The 18,791-nt window shown below is 52.5% G+C and overlaps 2 protein-coding genes across 3 annotated transcripts in view; one reads left to right on the top strand and one right to left on the bottom strand.

Annotated features, from left to right (window-relative positions):
* TDRD9 (tudor domain containing 9) overlaps window positions 1-3,225 on the bottom strand; it is a 104,912-nt gene extending 101,687 nt beyond the window's left edge. The window contains exon 1 of the mRNA XM_039255783.1: window positions 3,026-3,225. Within this exon, the coding sequence (XP_039111714.1) occupies window positions 3,026-3,225 (200 nt within the window). The remainder of the gene's footprint in view (window positions 1-3,025) is intronic.
* Window positions 3,226-9,084: 5,859 nt separating this feature from the next.
* On the top strand, window positions 9,085-14,664 carry ATP5MJ (ATP synthase membrane subunit j). 2 transcript variants are annotated; one of them, XM_039255835.1, is made up of 4 exons: window positions 9,085-9,190; window positions 12,735-12,858; window positions 13,691-13,714; window positions 14,394-14,664. In XM_039255835.1, exons 2-4 carry the CDS (start codon window positions 12,735-12,737, stop codon window positions 14,426-14,428), a joined length of 183 nt encoding a protein of 60 aa, XP_039111766.1. In that variant the 5' UTR covers window positions 9,085-9,190; the 3' UTR covers window positions 14,429-14,664. The 2 variants fall into 2 exon arrangements, with proteins under 2 accessions (XP_039111766.1, XP_039111767.1); XM_039255836.1 differs by lacking the exon at window positions 9,085-9,190 and adding an exon at window positions 9,224-9,445.
* The last annotated feature ends 4,127 nt before the right edge of the window (window positions 14,665-18,791 follow it).

The raw sequence follows: 18,791 nt of genomic DNA, 5'->3' as shown, positions 1-18,791 counted from the left end.
ATCGATGGGTTCTCCCCTAGCCTCGTCACCACCCGGGGCCTGTCCAGTGCAGTCCACACAGCAGTGGTCTTGTCAGAGCCAGAAGTCACATCACCCCACAGCTCTGCTCCACACCCCACAGTGCTCTCCAATGGCCCCCCAGTAGCCTCAGACGAAGCAGCAAAGTCCTCCCTGATTTCAGAGACAACTGTAGACCAGCTCTGTGGCCCCCAGGCACGCAGCCACTCCCCTCCAGTGGCACTGAATTATACACAGAATACTCTAACTTGCGGGCAAGGGGCCTAGTAAACTAAATCCGTTACAGACAAAAAGGTCTTTAAAAAGCATGGCCTTCGTGGTGAACAGAAACCGGAATCCTCAGAGGATGAACATGTACACACACTAACAGGCATGCAGAGCCTACGTACTGAAAAGCAACAGGCAAGAAGGGAAAGGTAATATACTCTGCAGTCAGACACCCATCCTACAACATAATAAATAGGTGGACGGGGGTCAGTTTCTCAACTTACCCAATCTTCAACTATAAAATGGGACTTTCCCTGTCTGTCAGAAGGACAGACTGCTGTGCTGCCTGTTACGTGACACAGTGCTCAGCGCAGCGGGCACTCAACTTACCTGAGGGATACCAAGACAGAAAAACTGAATTAGGAAAAAAGGAATCACCAGATACAGTGATTTGAAACGGAGAGTTTCCATGGGAAAGCCTTCTCTGGGACAAAGTGAAAGCAGGACTGCATTCACTACAGAAGGCTCATTCAGGCTTGTTGGCCAAATTCAGTTCCCTGAAGTTGTAGGACAGAGGTCCCCGTTCCCCTGTGGCCGTCAGCCGGGATCCCATCTTTGCTCCTAGCTGTCCACAGTCTTCTCCTACTTCCTTTGTGGTCCTGTCTAGCAGCAACTGGTCATGTCCCTCTCACGTTTCAAATCCCTGCTTTTAAGGGCTCGTGTCATTAGACGATCCAGGTAGTCTCCCTGTTTTAGAATCTATAACCTTAGTTATATCCACAAAATCCGTCATTCCTGTGACAGAACATGGTCACAGGGTCCAGTGGTTATCTCTGGAGGGGGGTAGAGGGTCAATCTACCTCCTGTGACTATTTACTTCAGGAAGTTATTGAGCAAGACACTTTACCACCTAAGTCTGTTTCCTCAACTACAAAGTTGACGATTTAGAAATATAGCTGTATTTGAGCACCCACTATATGGTAGTGTTAAATATGCACGTGGTGAAGGGCCTTTCACAGGAAGTGCTGCTCAGGCTTGAAGCACAACAGAGACAAATCTCAATGCTACTTGCCTATTTCTAGTTACATACAGAAGTTGAAACGTTTATGGCAATTTTCCAAAGTAATTTTACATGATAAATTAATACTTAAATGGTGCTTATATTTTGCCTTTTTTTCATGCCATTACTCTGAAATTTCATTTTTATTGATTTTTCAAAGTCTCAATCCATGAAGGAGTGAAAATTGTAAATACCAGTCCTTAGTAGTTAGGACGTTTACATCTACACTTTTAGTTTCTGAAAAGGTCAGTAATAATTTACTTCCACTACCAAGGTTCTTTAGAAGCGACACGGCTCTGCCCTTAAAAGCAGAGGAGCACTAAGAGAGAGTGTGGCCTACAGGATTACTCGCCAGAGTAACTCAAGGGAAAAAAAGTGCAAAAACAGCAACAAAAAAGCCACTCTAAAGCTGCACAAGGGTCTCTTTGTCCCCTCCCCGCCTCCAAGAAACAAGTTTACCAAAGATCCCAAGTTGTCCTTGACCCTCCCAAGGCTTGAAGCAACTTAGTGAAAACCTGATGGGGCCAGCCAACAAGAGTAACTTTTACGAAAACTGGAAAACAAAAACTACCCTATCAACTGTAAACAGTGTCGAACATGGCAGGAGGAGGTCCAAGCACTGACACACACACACTCCAGGATGGGAGTGATGCACACACTCCATACCAGCCACTTTAAAGAGGAAGCAAGTGTTTCTGTACACCAGCTCCAGATCTTCTAAAGACAGATGACCTCCTCTCGCCTTTTTATTTCCACCAAAATCATGTGAACAGATGAACCAAGAGCAGTTGTTTAAGATAAAAAAAAAAAAAAAAAAAATAGTGGGAGAAGGAGCGTTAAAACTGAACAAAGATCCAGCATTCCAGCTCCTTGGTATTCATCCAAGTGGGCTGAAAACTTTGACCCACAAAAACCTTCCAGAAATGTTTACCACGACTTTACCGTAACTGCCAAAACTTGGAAGCTACCGGCATCCTTCAGTAGGTAAATGCACAGACTGCGGTAAATCCAGACAACGGAATATTATTCAACACGTTTAAAAAAAAAAGCTATCACACCCTGAAAAAAATATGGAAAAAACTTAAACACATGTTACAAAACCCAAGTAGCAGATCTGTAAAGGCTAAAGAGGTGTGATTCCAACTATGATATATTCTGGAAAACGCAAAACTATGGATCCTGAATGGATCAGCGGTTGCCAGGGTTGGGGAGGAAGGTGGGGCACACGATTCTGTAGGCGGTGGATACAGGTTCACACACCTGCTCACAACCACAGACCACAGTACTCAGAGGGAACCCTCATCGTCACTACGGACTCTGGGTAATGATAACGTGTCCACATCGACGCGACACTCAAACGGCACCAACGACACTAAAGAAAGACATTAACAGCAAGGGAACGTGGGGCTTTTCTCAAATTTTCTATATATCTAAACTGCTCTAAAAATTGTCTATAAAGAAAGAAAGGAGGAAAGAAAGAAAGAGAAAACTTTAAAAAGGAAACTAACTCTGGAGTGGCTCAACTTCCAGAAGGGTTAACCCGGCCTACGTCACGGGGTGGCCCAGCCTGGGGGCCAGGGACATACTCATGCAGAGTCTGGGGAGGCTTAAGCGCTCCGGCCTCACACCCACACCCACCGAACCCCAACCCCTGGCCGCTCCTGGGCCTCGCACCCACCCCCCAACCGCACGCCCACTCCTGGCCGCGCCTGGGCCTCGCACCCACCCTCAGCCTCCTACCTCCGGGACGCCGCTGGCTGGGCCTGGGCCTGGGCCCCGGCTGCGGGGCTGAAGCCGGAGGCCGCAGCCGTGCGCTGCGCCCCGTCCCTGGCCGCCTCGGCCGGGAAGGCGGGCGGCGAGCCCAGCAGCTCCACATCCGTCACGGTCTTGCCGATAGTGAACCAGTCGTTGATCTGGTCGAGGGTGAGCTTGCGCAGCATGCTCCCGGCCCGGCGACGACGCCACCTCAACAGTCCGCCGGACCGCGGGAACAGACGACGCCAAGAACGCGACGGCGCGTCGTGGCGGCGGAAACGCGGCCCCGCCCCTCCCGGGCCCTCCAATCAGAACGTGCCAGCGCCCGCACGGCCGGAACCTCGTGCCGTCGGCCCCGCCCCACAGCGCCGCGCCGCGCCGCGCTAGGCCTGCCGGGAGCGCTGGTGGCCCGGCGCCTGCGCCGTGGCCGCGTCGCTGTTCCGCACGTCGGGGAACATCTGAGCCACTGCGGCGGGCCGTGAGTCAGCCGGGGAGCCGCTCAGAGCCCCTCTGTGCTCTAGGGGCCTGGGTCGGGGTATCAGCAGATCCAGGAGGTGCAAGAAGTTGGCCTTGACTCGCCCTCCACACATACCCTCTGGGGGTACGCCCGCGGCTTGGCGCTCCGGGCCGACGAGGGCCGGACCTTGATGGAGCGCCTGCTGCGCGCCGGGCCCTGTGCCCAGAGGCCGGGTACCGCGCTGAGAAGCCTCAAGGTGGGGGATGGAAGAAAAACGGAAGAAGGGGGTTGAGTGTCTGCTGTCCAGGTAAAGGACAAAGGGAGGGAGGCGGCCCGGAGAACAAGAGGAGCGGCGTGGTGGCCTGCCAGGCGTCATTCCGTCGTGCGAGTCCTGCGTCGTGCGGGCTCCCTGCAAAGACCAGGGCGAAAGAGCACGCGGCAGGCATCAGGAGCCTGGTGAGGACCGACGTTGTGAAGTCGAGCGAAGGACTGGAAGTGGCTCCAAGAGTGGCGAATAGAGGTCAGCTTGAGAGCAGTCCAGACAGTAGTCAGACTGGGTGAGGGTTGAGCTTTGGACGTTTCACCAAAAAATGAGGCCAGCAGGTACTGAGCCGGGGTCCCAGGTCCAAGTCCTGACCTCACCACTAGCTTATATTTGTGAGCTCTGGGCTTCCCGTTCTAACTTTTCCAAACACGGCAGCCTGCAGAAGGTGCCCCTCGCCCACACACCTTTTGGCAACGGAAAACACCTGGTTTTCAATAAATAAAAATGTAATCACGAAGTCATTGAAACTCTTCAGATGTCACTCCGTATTGACTAAAAAGGACTGTGAGTTCATAGTTGATGAGAAGGCTAGAACATGTTCTAAATCTCCCGAAATGCATTGAAACTGCTTCATTCAGGGGCGCCCGGGTGGCTTAGTCGGTTAAGCGTCCGACTTTCGCTTAGGTCATGATTTCGCGGTTCGTGGGTTCGAGCCCGGCGTCGGGCTCTGTGCTGACTGCCAGCTCAGAGCCTGGAGCCTGTTTCAGTCTATATCTCCCTCTCTCTCTGACCCTCCCCTGTTCACGCTGTCTCTCTCTCTCTCCTGGAAATTAAAAAAAAAAAAAAAAACTGCTTCCATCAACTGAAACACATTTGTGTTGCTAGTATTTACGGTTCCCACATTCTGTTGTCCCTTGTCTGTCACAGTAGGCTTTCAAGTGGAAGTTGCTCTTTTTATTTTTTATTTTTAGAAGACTGGGCTTTTTCTTTTTTTATTTGAATATAGTTGACAGGCAATGTTCCATTGGTGTCAGGTGTAGAACACAGTAATTCAACAACTCTGTACCTTATGCTGCGCTCACCACTAGAGTAGCTACCTCTGTCACCATGCAGCACTATTATGTATCATCGACCAGATCCCCTGTGCTGTGCCTTTTGTTCCCATGACCTACTCATTCCATAAGCGGAAAGCCTGTATCTCCCACTCCCCTTTACCCATTTTGCCCAATCCCCCTTTCCCTCTAGCAACTCTGTTTGTTCTCTGTATCTGTAAATCAATTCTGCTTTTTATTGATGTATTCATTTGTTTAGAATCTACGTGTAAGAAATCATTTGTTTTTCTCAGTCTGACTTATTTTACTTAGCATAATACACTGTAGGTCCATCCATGTTGTTGGAAATGGCACAATCTCATCCTTTTTAGGGCCGATATTCCTGTGTGTGTGTGTGTGTCTGTCTGTCTGTCTTCCTTTTCCATTTGTCTCGCAATAGACACTTGGTTTGCTTCCATATCTTGGCTGTTGTAAAAATGCTGCAATAAACATAGAGGTGCAGATATCTTTTTGAATTCGTGGTTTTGGGTTGGGGGCATCAATACCTAGTATTGGAATTATTGTATCATTTGGTTATCTATCTTTAATTTTTTGAGAAACCTCCATACTGTTTTCCACAGTGCACCAATTTCCTTCCCACCAACAGTGTTCAAGCATTCCCTTTTCTCCAAGTGTTTCTCTCACCAGTATTTGCTATTTCTTGTCTTTTTTATTTTAGCCAATTCTAGCGGGTGTAAGGTGATTGGAAGTCTTTTTCTATGTTCTTTGAACCTTTTGGGTTACTATCTCCCTCAGTCCTCTTGAGTTTTGAGGGGGTTTTTAAGTTTATGTGTTTATTTTGAGAGAGACAGACAGCATAAGTAACGGAGGGGCAGAGAGAGAGAGGAAGAATCCCAAGCAGACTCCACCCCATCAGTGCACAGCCTCATGTGGGCTCAAACTCATGAAATGGCAAGATCATGACCTGAGCAGTAACCGAGAGTTGGGCGCTTAACCCACTGAGACACCCAGGAGCCCCTGGAGTTTTGAGTTTTTAACTGCAGTTTAAGGACACTGTCTTGGTGTGTGTGTGTGTGTGTGTCTGTCTGTCTGTCTGCCTTTTCCATTTCAGTTTCGAAATTTGTTCTCATTTAATTGCCATTTTCCTGGCTCCTGGATAACACTCTGTCATCATAGACTGAATAGCTTTGACCCCTTCATTTGCTCAGTAGTTCTTGGTGCTTCATACTCAGCCCAGCTCATCTTGCCTTCCTGTCCAGTGTTGGAAGAGACAGCCTGACAGTTCTCAGTCCGCTTATAGACATTTAGACCAGAGCACGCGGGAAGTCCTCTGGGCATTGGCAGAGGGCGCATTTGTATCCCCAGAGCAGCTCCAGCTGCGGAGCCGAAGGGAAAACGCAGGTGAGACTGACAAACCATGTTGATGCTGTTGAGCAGCGCTCCTGACAGTGGGAGAAGCTGCGTCCACAGCACCTTCGTGTCTCCTCTGGCCTCAGCTACAGCGTGCAGCGCTCTGCACCGTGCCTACACCTGCTGGCGTGGCTCTATCTTTAGACACTGTTTCCTTTGAAGGTGTATTTTTCATAGGGTGTTTTGGGGGTTTTTTCTTTAATTTTTTTTTAATGATTTTTAGTTATTTCTGAGAGAGAGTGTGTGTGTGAGCAGGGGAGGGACAGAGAGAGAGGGAGACACAGAATCTGAAGCAGGCTCCAGGCTCTGAGCTGGCAGTCAGCACCGAGCCCGACGTGGGGCTCTAACCCATGAACTGTGAGATCATGACTTGAGCCGAAGTCAGATGCTTCACCAGCTGAGCCACCCAGGCGCCTCTTCATAGGGTGTTTTGGATTTGCAACAAAAGACCTGAAAATTCTGTTGATCTCAGGTGGAGTTTGAAGTTCAAAAGCTTTGTTGTCTTGAAATAGATTATGACAATACTCGTGAGTTTTCCCTAAATGCTTGTTTTGTTATCAGTCAGTAGTTTCCTACCTTTTAATAGTCTAAAACAGTCTTTTTCTAGGACACTGGTTCTCAAACCTGGTCCTTCTCTGAGGACCCCTTTCTACTCTTAAAAATGAATGAAGACGCTAGAGAAGTTTCATTTCTGTGGGTTACATCTACTTTATTAGGCATTACAACTGAGATATTTCGCTTATTTATCGATTCATTTTTAAGAAACAACCTATTTGATGTTAAAGAGAATATTTTTATGAAAAGTCGCTCTGTGTGAGAAGAGTGACACTTTTACTTCGTAGATCTCTTAATCCCTGCCTTAATGAGACATAGCTGGATTGTCATATCTGTTCTGTATTCATCCCATTGTGACATCACAAGTCAGCCTCTGGAAAACTCCACAGAATACTTGTGAGATCATTCTAGTGAAAAAGACAAATAACATCTTACCATTGTTACAAAAATAGTTTCGACACCCCGAGGTCCTTGGAAACCCCCAAACCACACTTTGAGAACCACGACCCTAAAATAGCAAGATTTTCAAGTTGTGAGTGCGGCTTTCATTTGATCCTCAGCTTTTTCCCCTTCAAAGCAGGACCGTGCTCTCTGTTCTTCTTTCTATGGTCCTCATCCCTCCGTCTGCGCTCACCTCCCTTCTGCCTCAGTAATGAACATTGGTTTGTTTTTTGTAAAGGACTGTGGCTCTACTGGGGATCATTCCTTCAGTCTTCGGTTATCCAAAATGTCTTTATTTCACCTTCTTTACTGAAACCTAGTTTCTATGTGCATAGAATTCTAGATAGACAATTAAGATCTTCTCATCTTTACTTTTCTATGGTTTTCTATGGTATTTATTTTTATATGGTTTTATTTTACTTGTTTTCTGTTTATTTCAGAGTGTTGGTCTATTTTCATTTATCAGCCTGCTGGGTTTCTGTAAGGCTTTCTGAATCTTTGGTGTGATTTTTCCCCCCCATCATTTTTGGAAAATTCTCAGCCAGCCATTATTCTGTATTTCTTCCCCACCTCACTCTCCTTTCCTTCTGAGGTGACATATATGAGGGACTTTTCTACTGTACCCTGTCTCTTCATCTCTTTGGTCTCCCTGTGCTTCTGAATGGTATCTTTGAACAGGGCTTTCAGTTTAGTAATTCTTCAGCTGTCTAATCTGCTGCTAAATTTACCCAATTTCTAGCTGGCTTTTTTTCAGATTGTCTAAGTGGTTTTTTGTTTCTTTATTAGAATTTCCAGTTTTCTAATGAAACTTTCAGTCTTGTTTATTTCCTCGCAGATAGTAAACAGGGTTGTTTTACTTATTTTTTTAAATATCATTTATTTCTGAGAGAGATAGAGACAGCACGAGCAGGGGAGGGTCAGAGAGAGAGGGAGACCCAGAATCCCAAGCAGGCTCCAGGCTCTGAGCTGTCAGCACAGAGCCCGATGCGGGGCTCAAACCCGGGAACCCTGAGATCACGACCTGAGCCGAGGTCGACGCTTAGCCGACTGAGCCACACAGGCGCCACAACAGAGTTGTTTTCAAAGCCTGTGTCTTTGAAGTCCGGTTGTTTGTGGACTAAAATTGCCACGCACAGGATAGCTGCATAAAAATACGCAGAGCAAAACAGTTAATAGAGAAATAGCAAGAAAATAGCAGGTGGGAGGGGACACCTTGTTGCTTCGGTTGGTTGAGCCTCGGACTCTCGGTTTGTACTCCGGTCGTGATCCCAGGGTTGTGAGATCAAGCCCCAAGTGCAGAGCCCGCTTAAGATTTCTCCGCCTCCTTGCGTCTGCCGCTCGCTACCCAGCGCATGTGCTCGCTCGCTCGCTCGCTCGCTCTCAAAAAGAAAAAAAAATGGGACGCCTGGGTGGCCCAGTAGGTTGGGCGTCTGACTTCGGATCCGGCCATGATTTCAAGTTGAGTTCAAGCCCTGCCCTGGGCTCTGCGCCGACAGCTCAGAGCCTGGAGCCCGCCGGCTCGGATTCCGCCTCTCCCTCTCTGACCTCCCCCACTCGCTCGCGCTTTCTCTTGCTCTCAACAAACAAACGTACATTGGGAAAGAAAACCAGAGAGGAGACCACTTCTCAGCCTTAATACAGCAAATAAAGGTGGCCACCTTTTTCAGGTGGATTCTTCCAGGTTTCAGCACCGGAAGTCCCGCACCCGTTAGCCTCCGTGTCCGGACGAGCACACCCAGGCCCCCTCGGCCAGCCTCTCCCCCCGCGCGCTCCGCCAGCTTGCCGCGCCGGGGCGACCGCTGGGGGCGCTGTGGGGCACAGGCCGGGCCCGGGAGGCGCTCTGGCCCCCGAGCGCCGCCGCTCCTTCCGCCTTCCCGGCGGGCCCCGCGCGGCGCTTGCGCGCTCGGTGACCTTTCCGCGTCGTTAACCGTGCGGGTGCGGGCGGCCTGAACCAGGCGTCGGAAGCCGAGGTGAGTGCGGGGCGCGCGGCCTGGCCGGATGCGGGAAGTCCCGCCGTCTGCTTCGGCCTGGACGCCTCGGGCCGCAGCCCGCATCGCCGGACTGTTTTGACGAGGGCGCTCAGGCCGTGACAGGGCCGGCCATCTGCCCCGCGTCGCGCACCTGCTGCTGCTGGAGCCCCTGCCCAGCGCTTGGCGTCCTCTCTCCTTGTACCTCGGAGTACAAGCGCTTGTTTCCTCGCGACGCACAGTTCTGCAGGGTCCCAGGTCGGCGGGGGGGACCACGAGGCTCACGACAGGGTCACAGGCGATGGCTGTAGTTGTAGGGAACTCGGCCCGTGAACCCCCATCTGGGCCTCAACGGGTAGACGTGCCGTGTCTCTGGTGGAAGGTCAGGGAGTAGAGAGTGAGCGCTGTGAAACGCGCACGGACAGTGGACTCCGGCGGGGTAAGTGGCGGCTCGCTGCAGTAAGTGTTTGGGACGTGGCACTTGTCCAGTGAAACACAGCCTTGGCCAGAAGGAAAGTCGGACAGGGGTGGGTAAGTATTTGTCACGCACTGTTGAGTCCGAGATGACTTTAGGTGAGGAGACAGAGCTGGGGCCCCTGAGCCCTGCGCAGAAAGTCGGGGCAACTCAAGTGTCTTCTGCCCCTTCTCCCCTTCTTTGCTCTCAGATGACTTGGCTGTTTTCTGTCTAGATCTTTCTCTGGCCTAAGCGAGGACAGGTCCTGTGGCGCTCTGTCGTAGCATCCCAGTAACTTCGTACATCAGCCGGGTGTTAGTAGCACTTCCTTCTGCTGCTGTTGTGACCGTGTACTGAGCTTTCCTTCCACGTCTGCAGCCCAGACGCCTGTGGGGCAGGTGGACATAACTATCTCACAGTGTTGCAGGATTCTCGCTCAGAGTCGTGACACCGAGACTTTTCTTTCCAGGAAGCAACTTTATTATGCCGGCACCGCTCAGTTGGGTTCGTACCCAAAAGAACTGAGCGGCCCACCTCATATGGCATAGGTTTTTTAATGCATTTTCTATTTCTTTGTCTCCCATATATGGTAATACACATAAACATGTAGTCTGATTAAGTTGTTTTAGTTTACAGGAACATGGGGGATGTAGGCAGCTGGACTTATATCTAGGTGACCTTGAAGTCTTCTCTTCTCTCTTCTTCAATTTTTTTCTTTCTCCTTAGGGAGGGGTTCCTACTACAACAGAAGGGGAACTTTCTGAAAGGACGACTTCAGGGACTTGCCCAGAATTGGGAGCAAAGCAGACGGAGCTGGGATTGGAACCCAGCCCGGTTGGAGGCTGGGAATACCTTCCTTCCCAGTCACTGCTGAGCTCCTGGTCCCCCTGAACTCATCCCGCCTGGGCCCGGGTCCCCTCTGGGTCTTCTCAGGCACCTCCTAGAGCAGGGCTGTTGGTTTCTTGGATCCTCACGCTGTGACGGCATCTCCGCCTGCAGGCAGACGTATTTGCCGGCCGGTTCCAGGAGGAGGGCGCAGCCACATCCTTGAGAGTCACGCTTGGGGCAGGGGGCAGGGCTGGCAGCCTTGGCGACCGTGTCTCAGCCCGAGTGCCGCGGTCTTTGGAGCGGACTCTCCTGGTGACGAGGACTGGGAGCCTGGGGCTCGTAGATCCTGCCGTGTGATCCCTGGCCACTGCCTCTAAGTAGCCACCGTGTCGGGGTTCGGGAGGGTGCGGGAGGTACGCTCGCACACACCTGTGAGTGTTGGGTTTCCCTGACGCGTGGAGAGTAGAAGCTGAGCTCTCACCGTGGCCCCAAACCACCCAGCTCCCCTCCCTCCCGCGGTCCAGCTGGGCCGTTTGATGTCACAGCTTTCAGTACAGGACACCAGGCTCCGTTAGCGCTTGTCCTCACCAGAGCCCATGGTGGGCGGGCAGAGTTTTTATCCCCGCTTTACAGAGGAGGGAATCATGCAGGGTGGGGGTGTGGGCAGCTGCTGTGGCTCCCCTCTCCTCCCCACTCTGCAAGTCTGTCCCGACCTGGGGTCTTGGCACACACGCTGCTCTGCCAAGGACACCTTCCTCCCTGGCGTTCTGACCCCTAAGAAGCCAGTTTTTCAGCCCCCAGACAGGGCGTGCTGCCTAGTGCGTGCTCAGTAAGTAGCGATCACGCCGGAGAACACTGAATTTGAGAAGTGAAATTCTGTGTCGCCCCAGTAGTGACGTGAAGGAGTGATCGGTAAGGCTCTGGCCAGGGCGGGGGCCAGCAGGGTTACTAATTGAAGTTGCTGGAGTGTTTTCACCGAAAAAGCAAAGTACTTGGAACTAGTTACTCCTGACAGTGATTCTAACGACCGTAGTTTATAATACTCCACCTCAGATGTTACAGAGCTTAGGTGAGAACGCAGGCATCAAGCTTTAGAGTCTGTAATAAATTGTGTTATCAAAAGCCTTACTTTGAGACCTGCACATAAAAGCAAACTTTGTTAAGTTCAGTATTTGATGGATTTTCTCAATCAGATCCAGTGATTAGGTAAATGTCTTCATTCATTAAATAAGTCCGGTCATGACTGCAGCTCTTAGGAAGTAACCACGTCATTGTTCGCCGTCTGCTTTGCATTTAGCAGCAGATTCTGGAGCTGAGATAACACATAAAACATCGTAACTATAATTATTAGCCCCATATTGTAGAATTGAAATTTGCTAAGAGAATAAAACTTGGGGCGCCTAGGTGGCTCAGTCGGTCAAGCGTCCAGCTTCGGCTCAGGTCATGATCTCATGGTTTGTGGGTTCAAGCCCTACATCGGGCTTGGTGCTGACAGCTCAGAGCCTGGAACCTGTTTCGGATTCAGTATCTCCCTCTCTCTCCGACCCTCCCTGGCTCACTCTGTCTCTATCTCTGTCTCTGTCTCTGTCTCTCTCAGAACTAAATCATTTAAAAAAATAAGAATAAAACTTGAAGTTCTCACACACGAAGTGACAGATGTGGTTGTTGACTGAATGGGAGAAATCTTTTCACGATGCATATTAAGGGACTACCACAGCGTACACAGCAGATGTCTTACAGTAGCGGGGCACCTGTCCGGCTCTGTGTGTAGAGCATGGGGCTAGTATTTATCTTACAGTTTTATAGGTCATTTATACCGCAATAAAGCTGAAATTTTTTAAAACGGGGGGTCCTGGGAGCCAATCAGCATGTGCCCAAGCTGGGTGCGGGTCTCATGAGGACCCGTGTTCTTTTTCAGCTCTGAAAGCCAGTAGTTCTTAAGGTGATGATGCAGACATACTAGTTTTTCTATTTAAAGATTGTAAAAAGGTGGTGTATAATTTGGGGCACAGCGTTCGTGGAGACTAGCTGTCAGAGAGGGAGCATTGGGCGGTGCAGGACGGCACAGTCCTGGGACTCCAGAACGAGGGGTGGCAGAGCACTGGGGTGGCCACGGCTGGCAGCCTGGGGGGGGGTGGAGCTGGGGCCCCCGTGCAGTAGTTGTAGGAAACAGGGTCAAATTTAGGAATATGTAGGAACCCCTTAGCCAGTTAGCTTTATTACAGTGATGGTCATGGTAATACTTATCTCTGTGTTCCTTTTCAGATGCTTCAAAGCCTTGTTAAAAACATTTGGGTCCCCATGAGGCCCTACTATACCCAAGTTTACCAGGAGATTTGGGTAGGAATGGGGCTGATGAGCCTCATCATTTATAAAATCAGGGCTGCCGGTAAGTTTCTGTGTATTCACTCGTTAGCAGTCAGGATGAAAATTGTTTTCAAAAGGAATCACAGTTCACATTGTGAAGGAGCTCTAGTTCATACCCACAAGCGAGCATCAGAGCCCTCTGTTAAAACGTGAGGGGCAGGGGCGCCTGGGGGCTCAGTCAGGTAAACGTCTGACTGTGGCTCAGGTCATGGTCTCACAGCCCATGAACTTGAGCCCCAAATTGGCCTCTCAGCTGTCAGCACAGCAGAGCCTACTCAGGACATTCTCGTTCTACCTCTCTCCTCTTCCCCCGACCCCCTCCCCCACATGCAGCACACTCCCTCTCTCTATTCAAAACAAACTTAAAAAACGTGAGGAGTACATGTCAGCTGTAAATGACATTTGGGGACACCTGGGAAAATCTGAATGAAGCCTTGATGACAGGCAATTGTGAGTTTCCTTAGGTGTCACAGTGGGGCTTCAGACACCCAGGGGACACGGGCTGCAGTAGTCACGGACACCATGGCATGGCCTTGAGACGGAGTGACCTCTTGGTCCTCAGTGGGACAGACGAGCTGCACTCACGTATTAATAAGCACCTGGTTTAAACTACAGCCGGGGGCGGGGGGGCCCAGAGCCCTGCAGATGCCGGAGGGCTGGGTAACGTCCGCAGAGCATCTTCTGTGGAAATCCCACCACTTCTCGGCTGTGAGACCCCTGTGTTCTGCACGCCTTCTGGAACAGCTTCACTGAAGCTACGACTCTCCAACCAGATACTGATTTCAACAATAGATTGGCTGAGAACGTGTTTAGGAAACACTGATACGACCAGTTTTTCTTTCTTTTTATTTCAGATAAAAGAAGTAAAGCTTTGAAAGGTAAGATTTTTGCTGCTTACAATGGATGGGGATGAAAACGCCAGGGTCCCTCTTCAGGACAAGGCGTGTCGCTGTCCTGTGGTGCGTGCTTGTCCGTACATAAGCTCACGGGTTCGGGGGGACACGTCAAGACGTGACGTTTGCTGTGCCTGCTGGGAGAGAACTCTGAAGTTCTTCTTATGGTCTGAGCGTTAAAAGCCGTTGCTCACCCCTAGGGCCAAGTAAAACTTCCGGGAGTCACAGACGAACAGGGAACGCAGGGGGACCACTACCGCCAGCAGGGGAGGGCAGGCACGGGGCAGAGGTGCGGGCTCGCCGCCCTGGCCCGTGTTCTGGGAGAAAGCACCACCTCGGCTTATGCCCAAGTGCTGGACATCGCACTCGATTTCCCAAATGACAGTGAAACGAGGCACGCGAGTCCTCACAAACCCAGGGCTGGCTCGTGACCCCTGGGGGGCCACTTCCTGCCCCTCCATGTCTGCGCTGCTGGTTCCCGCCGTGGGCACAGCCTGACTACACGATCCCCTAAACGTGTCAGTCATTCCATGTAGAAATGGCCCCGCAGACTTGTCCGTAGCGTTGAAGCTGCTGTTACAGCCTCGTCTGTAGGTACAGCCTAAACCGCCTTGCTTGTTCCTTTCTCCTCGCTCACAGTCATGTTGTGCTTCTCTTTTAAAAGCTTCCAGTCCTGCCCCTGCTCATGGGCACCACTAACCAGCTTTACCTGGAGCACGTGAGCCCGCGCCCGGCTGTAAATCCCGCGGCTGTCCGGTGCGGGCTGGAGCGCCGCCGTCTGCTGGCAGGCGTGTTGTTTCCTTCATGGCGTGAATAAATGGAGCTGTGAGGTGCGCCTGTGCCGGCGTCCCTGTGTCCGCCTCCCCACCGCAGGAGTCGGGGGTTAGGTCGAGGCCCTCACCCCTCTGATGTCCAGTAAATAGTCGTGAAACAGACGATTCTGCCACTTCACTCTCAGGACCTCGCTGAGCCCGTGTTTTCCCCTTTGGGGGCCGGAGATGGCTCGTCCCTTCTGACAGGGCTGCGGCGATCGGGGGGGTTAATCACTGTAAAATGCCAGCGCCTGGGGGCTTGGTCGTTGGGCATCCGACTTCAGCTCAGGTCGTGATTTCGTGGTTCGTGAGTGGAGCCCGCCTCTCTCCCCGCCCCCACCTTGTCCACTTGGGCGTGCTCACTCACTCACTCTCTCAAAAAGACCTGTAAAATACTATAGAATTAAGGTATGAGATCATGTCGTGGGTGAAATTTATAAGCTCTAAGAGATTTTATCAGGAAGTGTCTGGTAAGGCAAAGTACGTAACATTTAAAATCTGAGAGGCTCCTGGGGGGCTCAGTCGGTTAAGCATCTGACATGATTTCAGCTCAGGTCAAGATCCAGGATCCCAGGATCAAACCAAGCCCCATGTCAGATTCCACCTGACTGACTGATAATTCCTTCTAGTTTGGCTGATATCAAATAAACGCTGAACCGTATTTGTCTCCATTTAAGGCACTCACCAAACTGCTAGAATTGCCTTTTTTCTTAGGCCACAGGCTGGGGAGATGGGCAGAGGGAGAGTCCCACGCAGGCTCCATGCTCAGTGCAGAGCCCGATGCGGGGCACAATCTCATGACCCTGGGATCGTGACCTGAGCCAAAATCAAGAGTCAGGGATACCTGGGTGGCTCAGTCGGTTAAACGTCCGACTTCAGCTCAGGTCATGATCTCATGGTTCATGGGTTTGGGCCCCATGTCGGGCTCTGCTGGCAGCCAGCTCAGAGCCCTGGAGCTGCTTCAGATTCTGTTTCCTTCTTCTCTGTGACCCTCCCCTGCTTGCGCGCTCTCTCTCAGAAATAAGACATTAAAAAATCTATTTTATTTTTTTTAGGAAAAAAAAAAGTCAGATGCTCCACTGAGTGAGCCACCTGGGCACCCCTAGAATGACACTTTATATAAAAGAATCCCAAAGCAGTAGGGGTAGAAGGAAGTCTAACTTGAAATGTGGCACTCTGCAGGTTAGCGGGGGGCTGGCTGTGGAATGTGGATGACGGCCCAGGCCCGGGCTCTAGCGGTCTTCCCTCATAAGGGCAGAGGCCGTCCTGGGTTTCACGTGCGTCTCCAGCACATAGTGTCAGGTCTGACCACGTGCCTGACAAGTGACCGCCACTTCCCGCAGGGTTTCTGAGCTAGGTTCCTCCTGCTGTATAGATGGAGATAGAACGGCTGCCTCAGCCTCGCTGCCGCCTCACGGCCGTTGGCTTAACACTGAGGCTGCCTGTGGCCCCGGGGGTGTCGGCGCTGGGGCCAGGGGCAGGGGGGCACCTGGGGGAGACCTCAGTGGTCCTGATCCCGTTGGTCTAGGAGGGAGCCCGAGAACTTGACTCCCTCCTCATTTGCAAAGGCACCGACGCAGAGAGCACCCACCGGGGCCCTCTCCCGCCAGCGCTCACCACACCCACCGGGGCACCCAGACGCCGGCCCTGTGCTGCACGTCTTCGCTCACTCGCTTGCTCGCTCGTGCAGTCAGAAGGACGCAACCAGGCAGAGCTCCAGGCAGCCAGAGGGCACCTAGCTGAGGCCGCGGCTGAGACTTGGAGTCCACTTGCCCAGGGAGGGAGGGGCGGGGATCCAGGGAACCGGCCCCCAAAGCTGACGGGGGCTGCGGCGCCGGCCCCAGGGGCACACCCCCTTTACCACCTGTAGGTCCCTTTAGTTCTCATCTGGGTGCACAGGTGTTTGCCAAAGATGCTTCTGAGCCACCAGGAACCCACTGCCCAGCTCCTGCGCCTGCAGAGGGGGTTTGGGGGCATGGGGTGTCCTCTACGAAGGGCCTTGCTTCTGTGAGGACACTGAATGGCTCCTCCGGAAGAACGGTGTGGGCGGGCCAGATGTGCCCGGTGTGCTCAGGGACACACGGAGGCAGGTGGGAGGAGGTCAGAAGCAAATCCCCCCTCCCGCCCCCACCCCAGACGCTGCCAGGGGCCAGCCGTGCCTTCAGAAGTGGAGCAGAGCCATCGTCGGGCCAGGCCAAGTGGTTACGTAGTGGAGAGAGGTGGCTTTTGTTGCCCGCCCAGAACCCACTTAGAGTTTGGAAGTCCCTCCCGGCTTTGGGAACAAGCTGGTGTCCCAAGGCGGCCGGCAGGTGGAGCCAGAGCGTGCCACCAGCACGTGGTCCCACAGCTCCCCTTGTGTGACACCCGGCCCCGTGCTGGGCACCGGAGCCCGAGGAGGGCAGTGCCAGATGCGAGGCGGCTGCCGACAGCGGGGCCGCGACCTCGCCGTGGGAGGGAGCAGCCGGTTTCCACAGGAAACAAGGAGGCCTTTTGTCCTAAACCACACATTCATTCACCCTGTCCCCGCTCCGTGCGGCGCTGCTCACGGTGACCGCCCAGTACCCTCGGGCAGATGGAAGATGGCACAGGTCTGGGCATCTGAAGGTGGGACTTCAAACGACGGGCTTTCACGCAGCCTCATGGGAGCCTCTGGGAGGAAGCGTGTTTCTTGCTTGTCACCATCCCAGGGGTACGTGAGCCCTGGCGGGACACCATGGAGGATGTGGTCCCTGCCACCCTCCACGGGGTCGCATGTCTAGAGCGAGCCAGCGGGTCCCGAGTCCCCAAGTGCCAGCCCCCGGTCCATCTGCTCGGCTCTGACTTCACTGTTCCCCTGTCTCCCAGACGAAGCGTAGGTCCTGGCGGTCGGCCTGCACTAGAGGGTAGCCAGCTGGTTACCGAACAGGCTGTGACAGGTAGAGCCCGGCTTCCGGGCGGGACCGTCTGCTCCAGAATCAGGATGTAGAGACGACGAGCTCACAGTCCTCTTCCTCCCGGCCTTTAGGGCCTAGGGAACAGACCTGGAACCAAGCAAGCGCGACACTCCGCAGCCTGCACAGTGCGCTTCTGTGTTGGAGGTGCAGCCGTTTATCAGGCCCGGGCGTCAGCGGCCGGCACCTGCCCCCCAGCCAGCCCTGGCTTAGATCCTTATCCACACGACCCTCAAAGGCATCCCCAGTACTTTTAGGGAAATTCGACTGTGGGCTAGGTGCTGAGTGGAACCAAAGAGCCCATCTCATCGGGGCACTGTGTTCCGGTACCGGTGTGGTATTGAAGGTGTCCTTGTGCAGGTGAAAACACGTAGCAGGGGCGAAGTGACTGCTAGGACTTAGCGTGACGTACGTCAGCGACACTCCCCAGCCTGAGTGGACTGGGGAGCGAGGGCGCAGCTCAGGTGGCCAGGGTGCTCGGGGACACCTTGGGGGAGCCCTTACACTAGTCTCCCTGCCTTTGTAGTGTTGGGCCTTCCCCCAATAAACATTTTTTTTTTTTTTTTAGTTTACTTTTATTTATTTTGGGAGAGAGAGAGAACGAGGGGCAGAGAGAGGCAGACAGCGTCCCGAGCAGGCTCTGCACTGTGTACCACTTGGGTCCCCCGTGCCTGAGATCGTCCTGACAGGTTGGATTCCGGTTCCAGTTGGTGCCACGTTTATCACTTGGGTGTGTGGCCTCAGGCAAACTCCTTAACTTCTGTGGCTCTTCGCTGCCCTGTCTCTCAAGTGAAGTAACTGAACTAAAGGGCCTCCAGAGTATCGGCTCGAATTCTGTACCCGGTGGGGCTGTAAGAACCTAAATCCCGTGATCTGAGGGGCAAAACGAAACCAACAGAACAAGCCGTGAGGCAAGTGTGGGACGATGGATGACGCATTGCGGATTTCTGTGACGGTCATTTCTTCCTCTCTTCCTGCCTTGTACCCATTCTGCCTGGTACCCAACCCAGGACCAGCCGTTTGCGGTAGGCACTCTGATGTTTTCGTGAACATAATCGAACAGCGATGCCAGTAAAAAAGATTTCCCCTAGTTCTTGGTAAAACAGAATAGGGGTATCTCTGGTTAACCGGTATACGAACGGATACTCGGAAGGATGCGGGGGAAGGGGCTCTCCGTCAAGGTCTACCAAGGTGTTTGGCGGGCACGGGACTGCGCCCTCTGGTGGACAGGCCGTGAGCATGCGCCAGACCACGTGATCGCTCCAAGTCGCAAGAGACGGAGAAACAAGATTAGCCCAGAGTGACCCAAACGTATGTGCC

The sequence above is a fragment of the Hyaena hyaena genome, unplaced genomic scaffold (genome assembly GCF_003009895.1).
Source record: "Hyaena hyaena isolate Hyena2069 unplaced genomic scaffold, ASM300989v1 scaffold_546, whole genome shotgun sequence".
Taxonomy (NCBI): Eukaryota; Metazoa; Chordata; class Mammalia; order Carnivora; family Hyaenidae; genus Hyaena; species Hyaena hyaena.
This window is presented reverse-complemented; position numbering and strand designations above follow the sequence as displayed.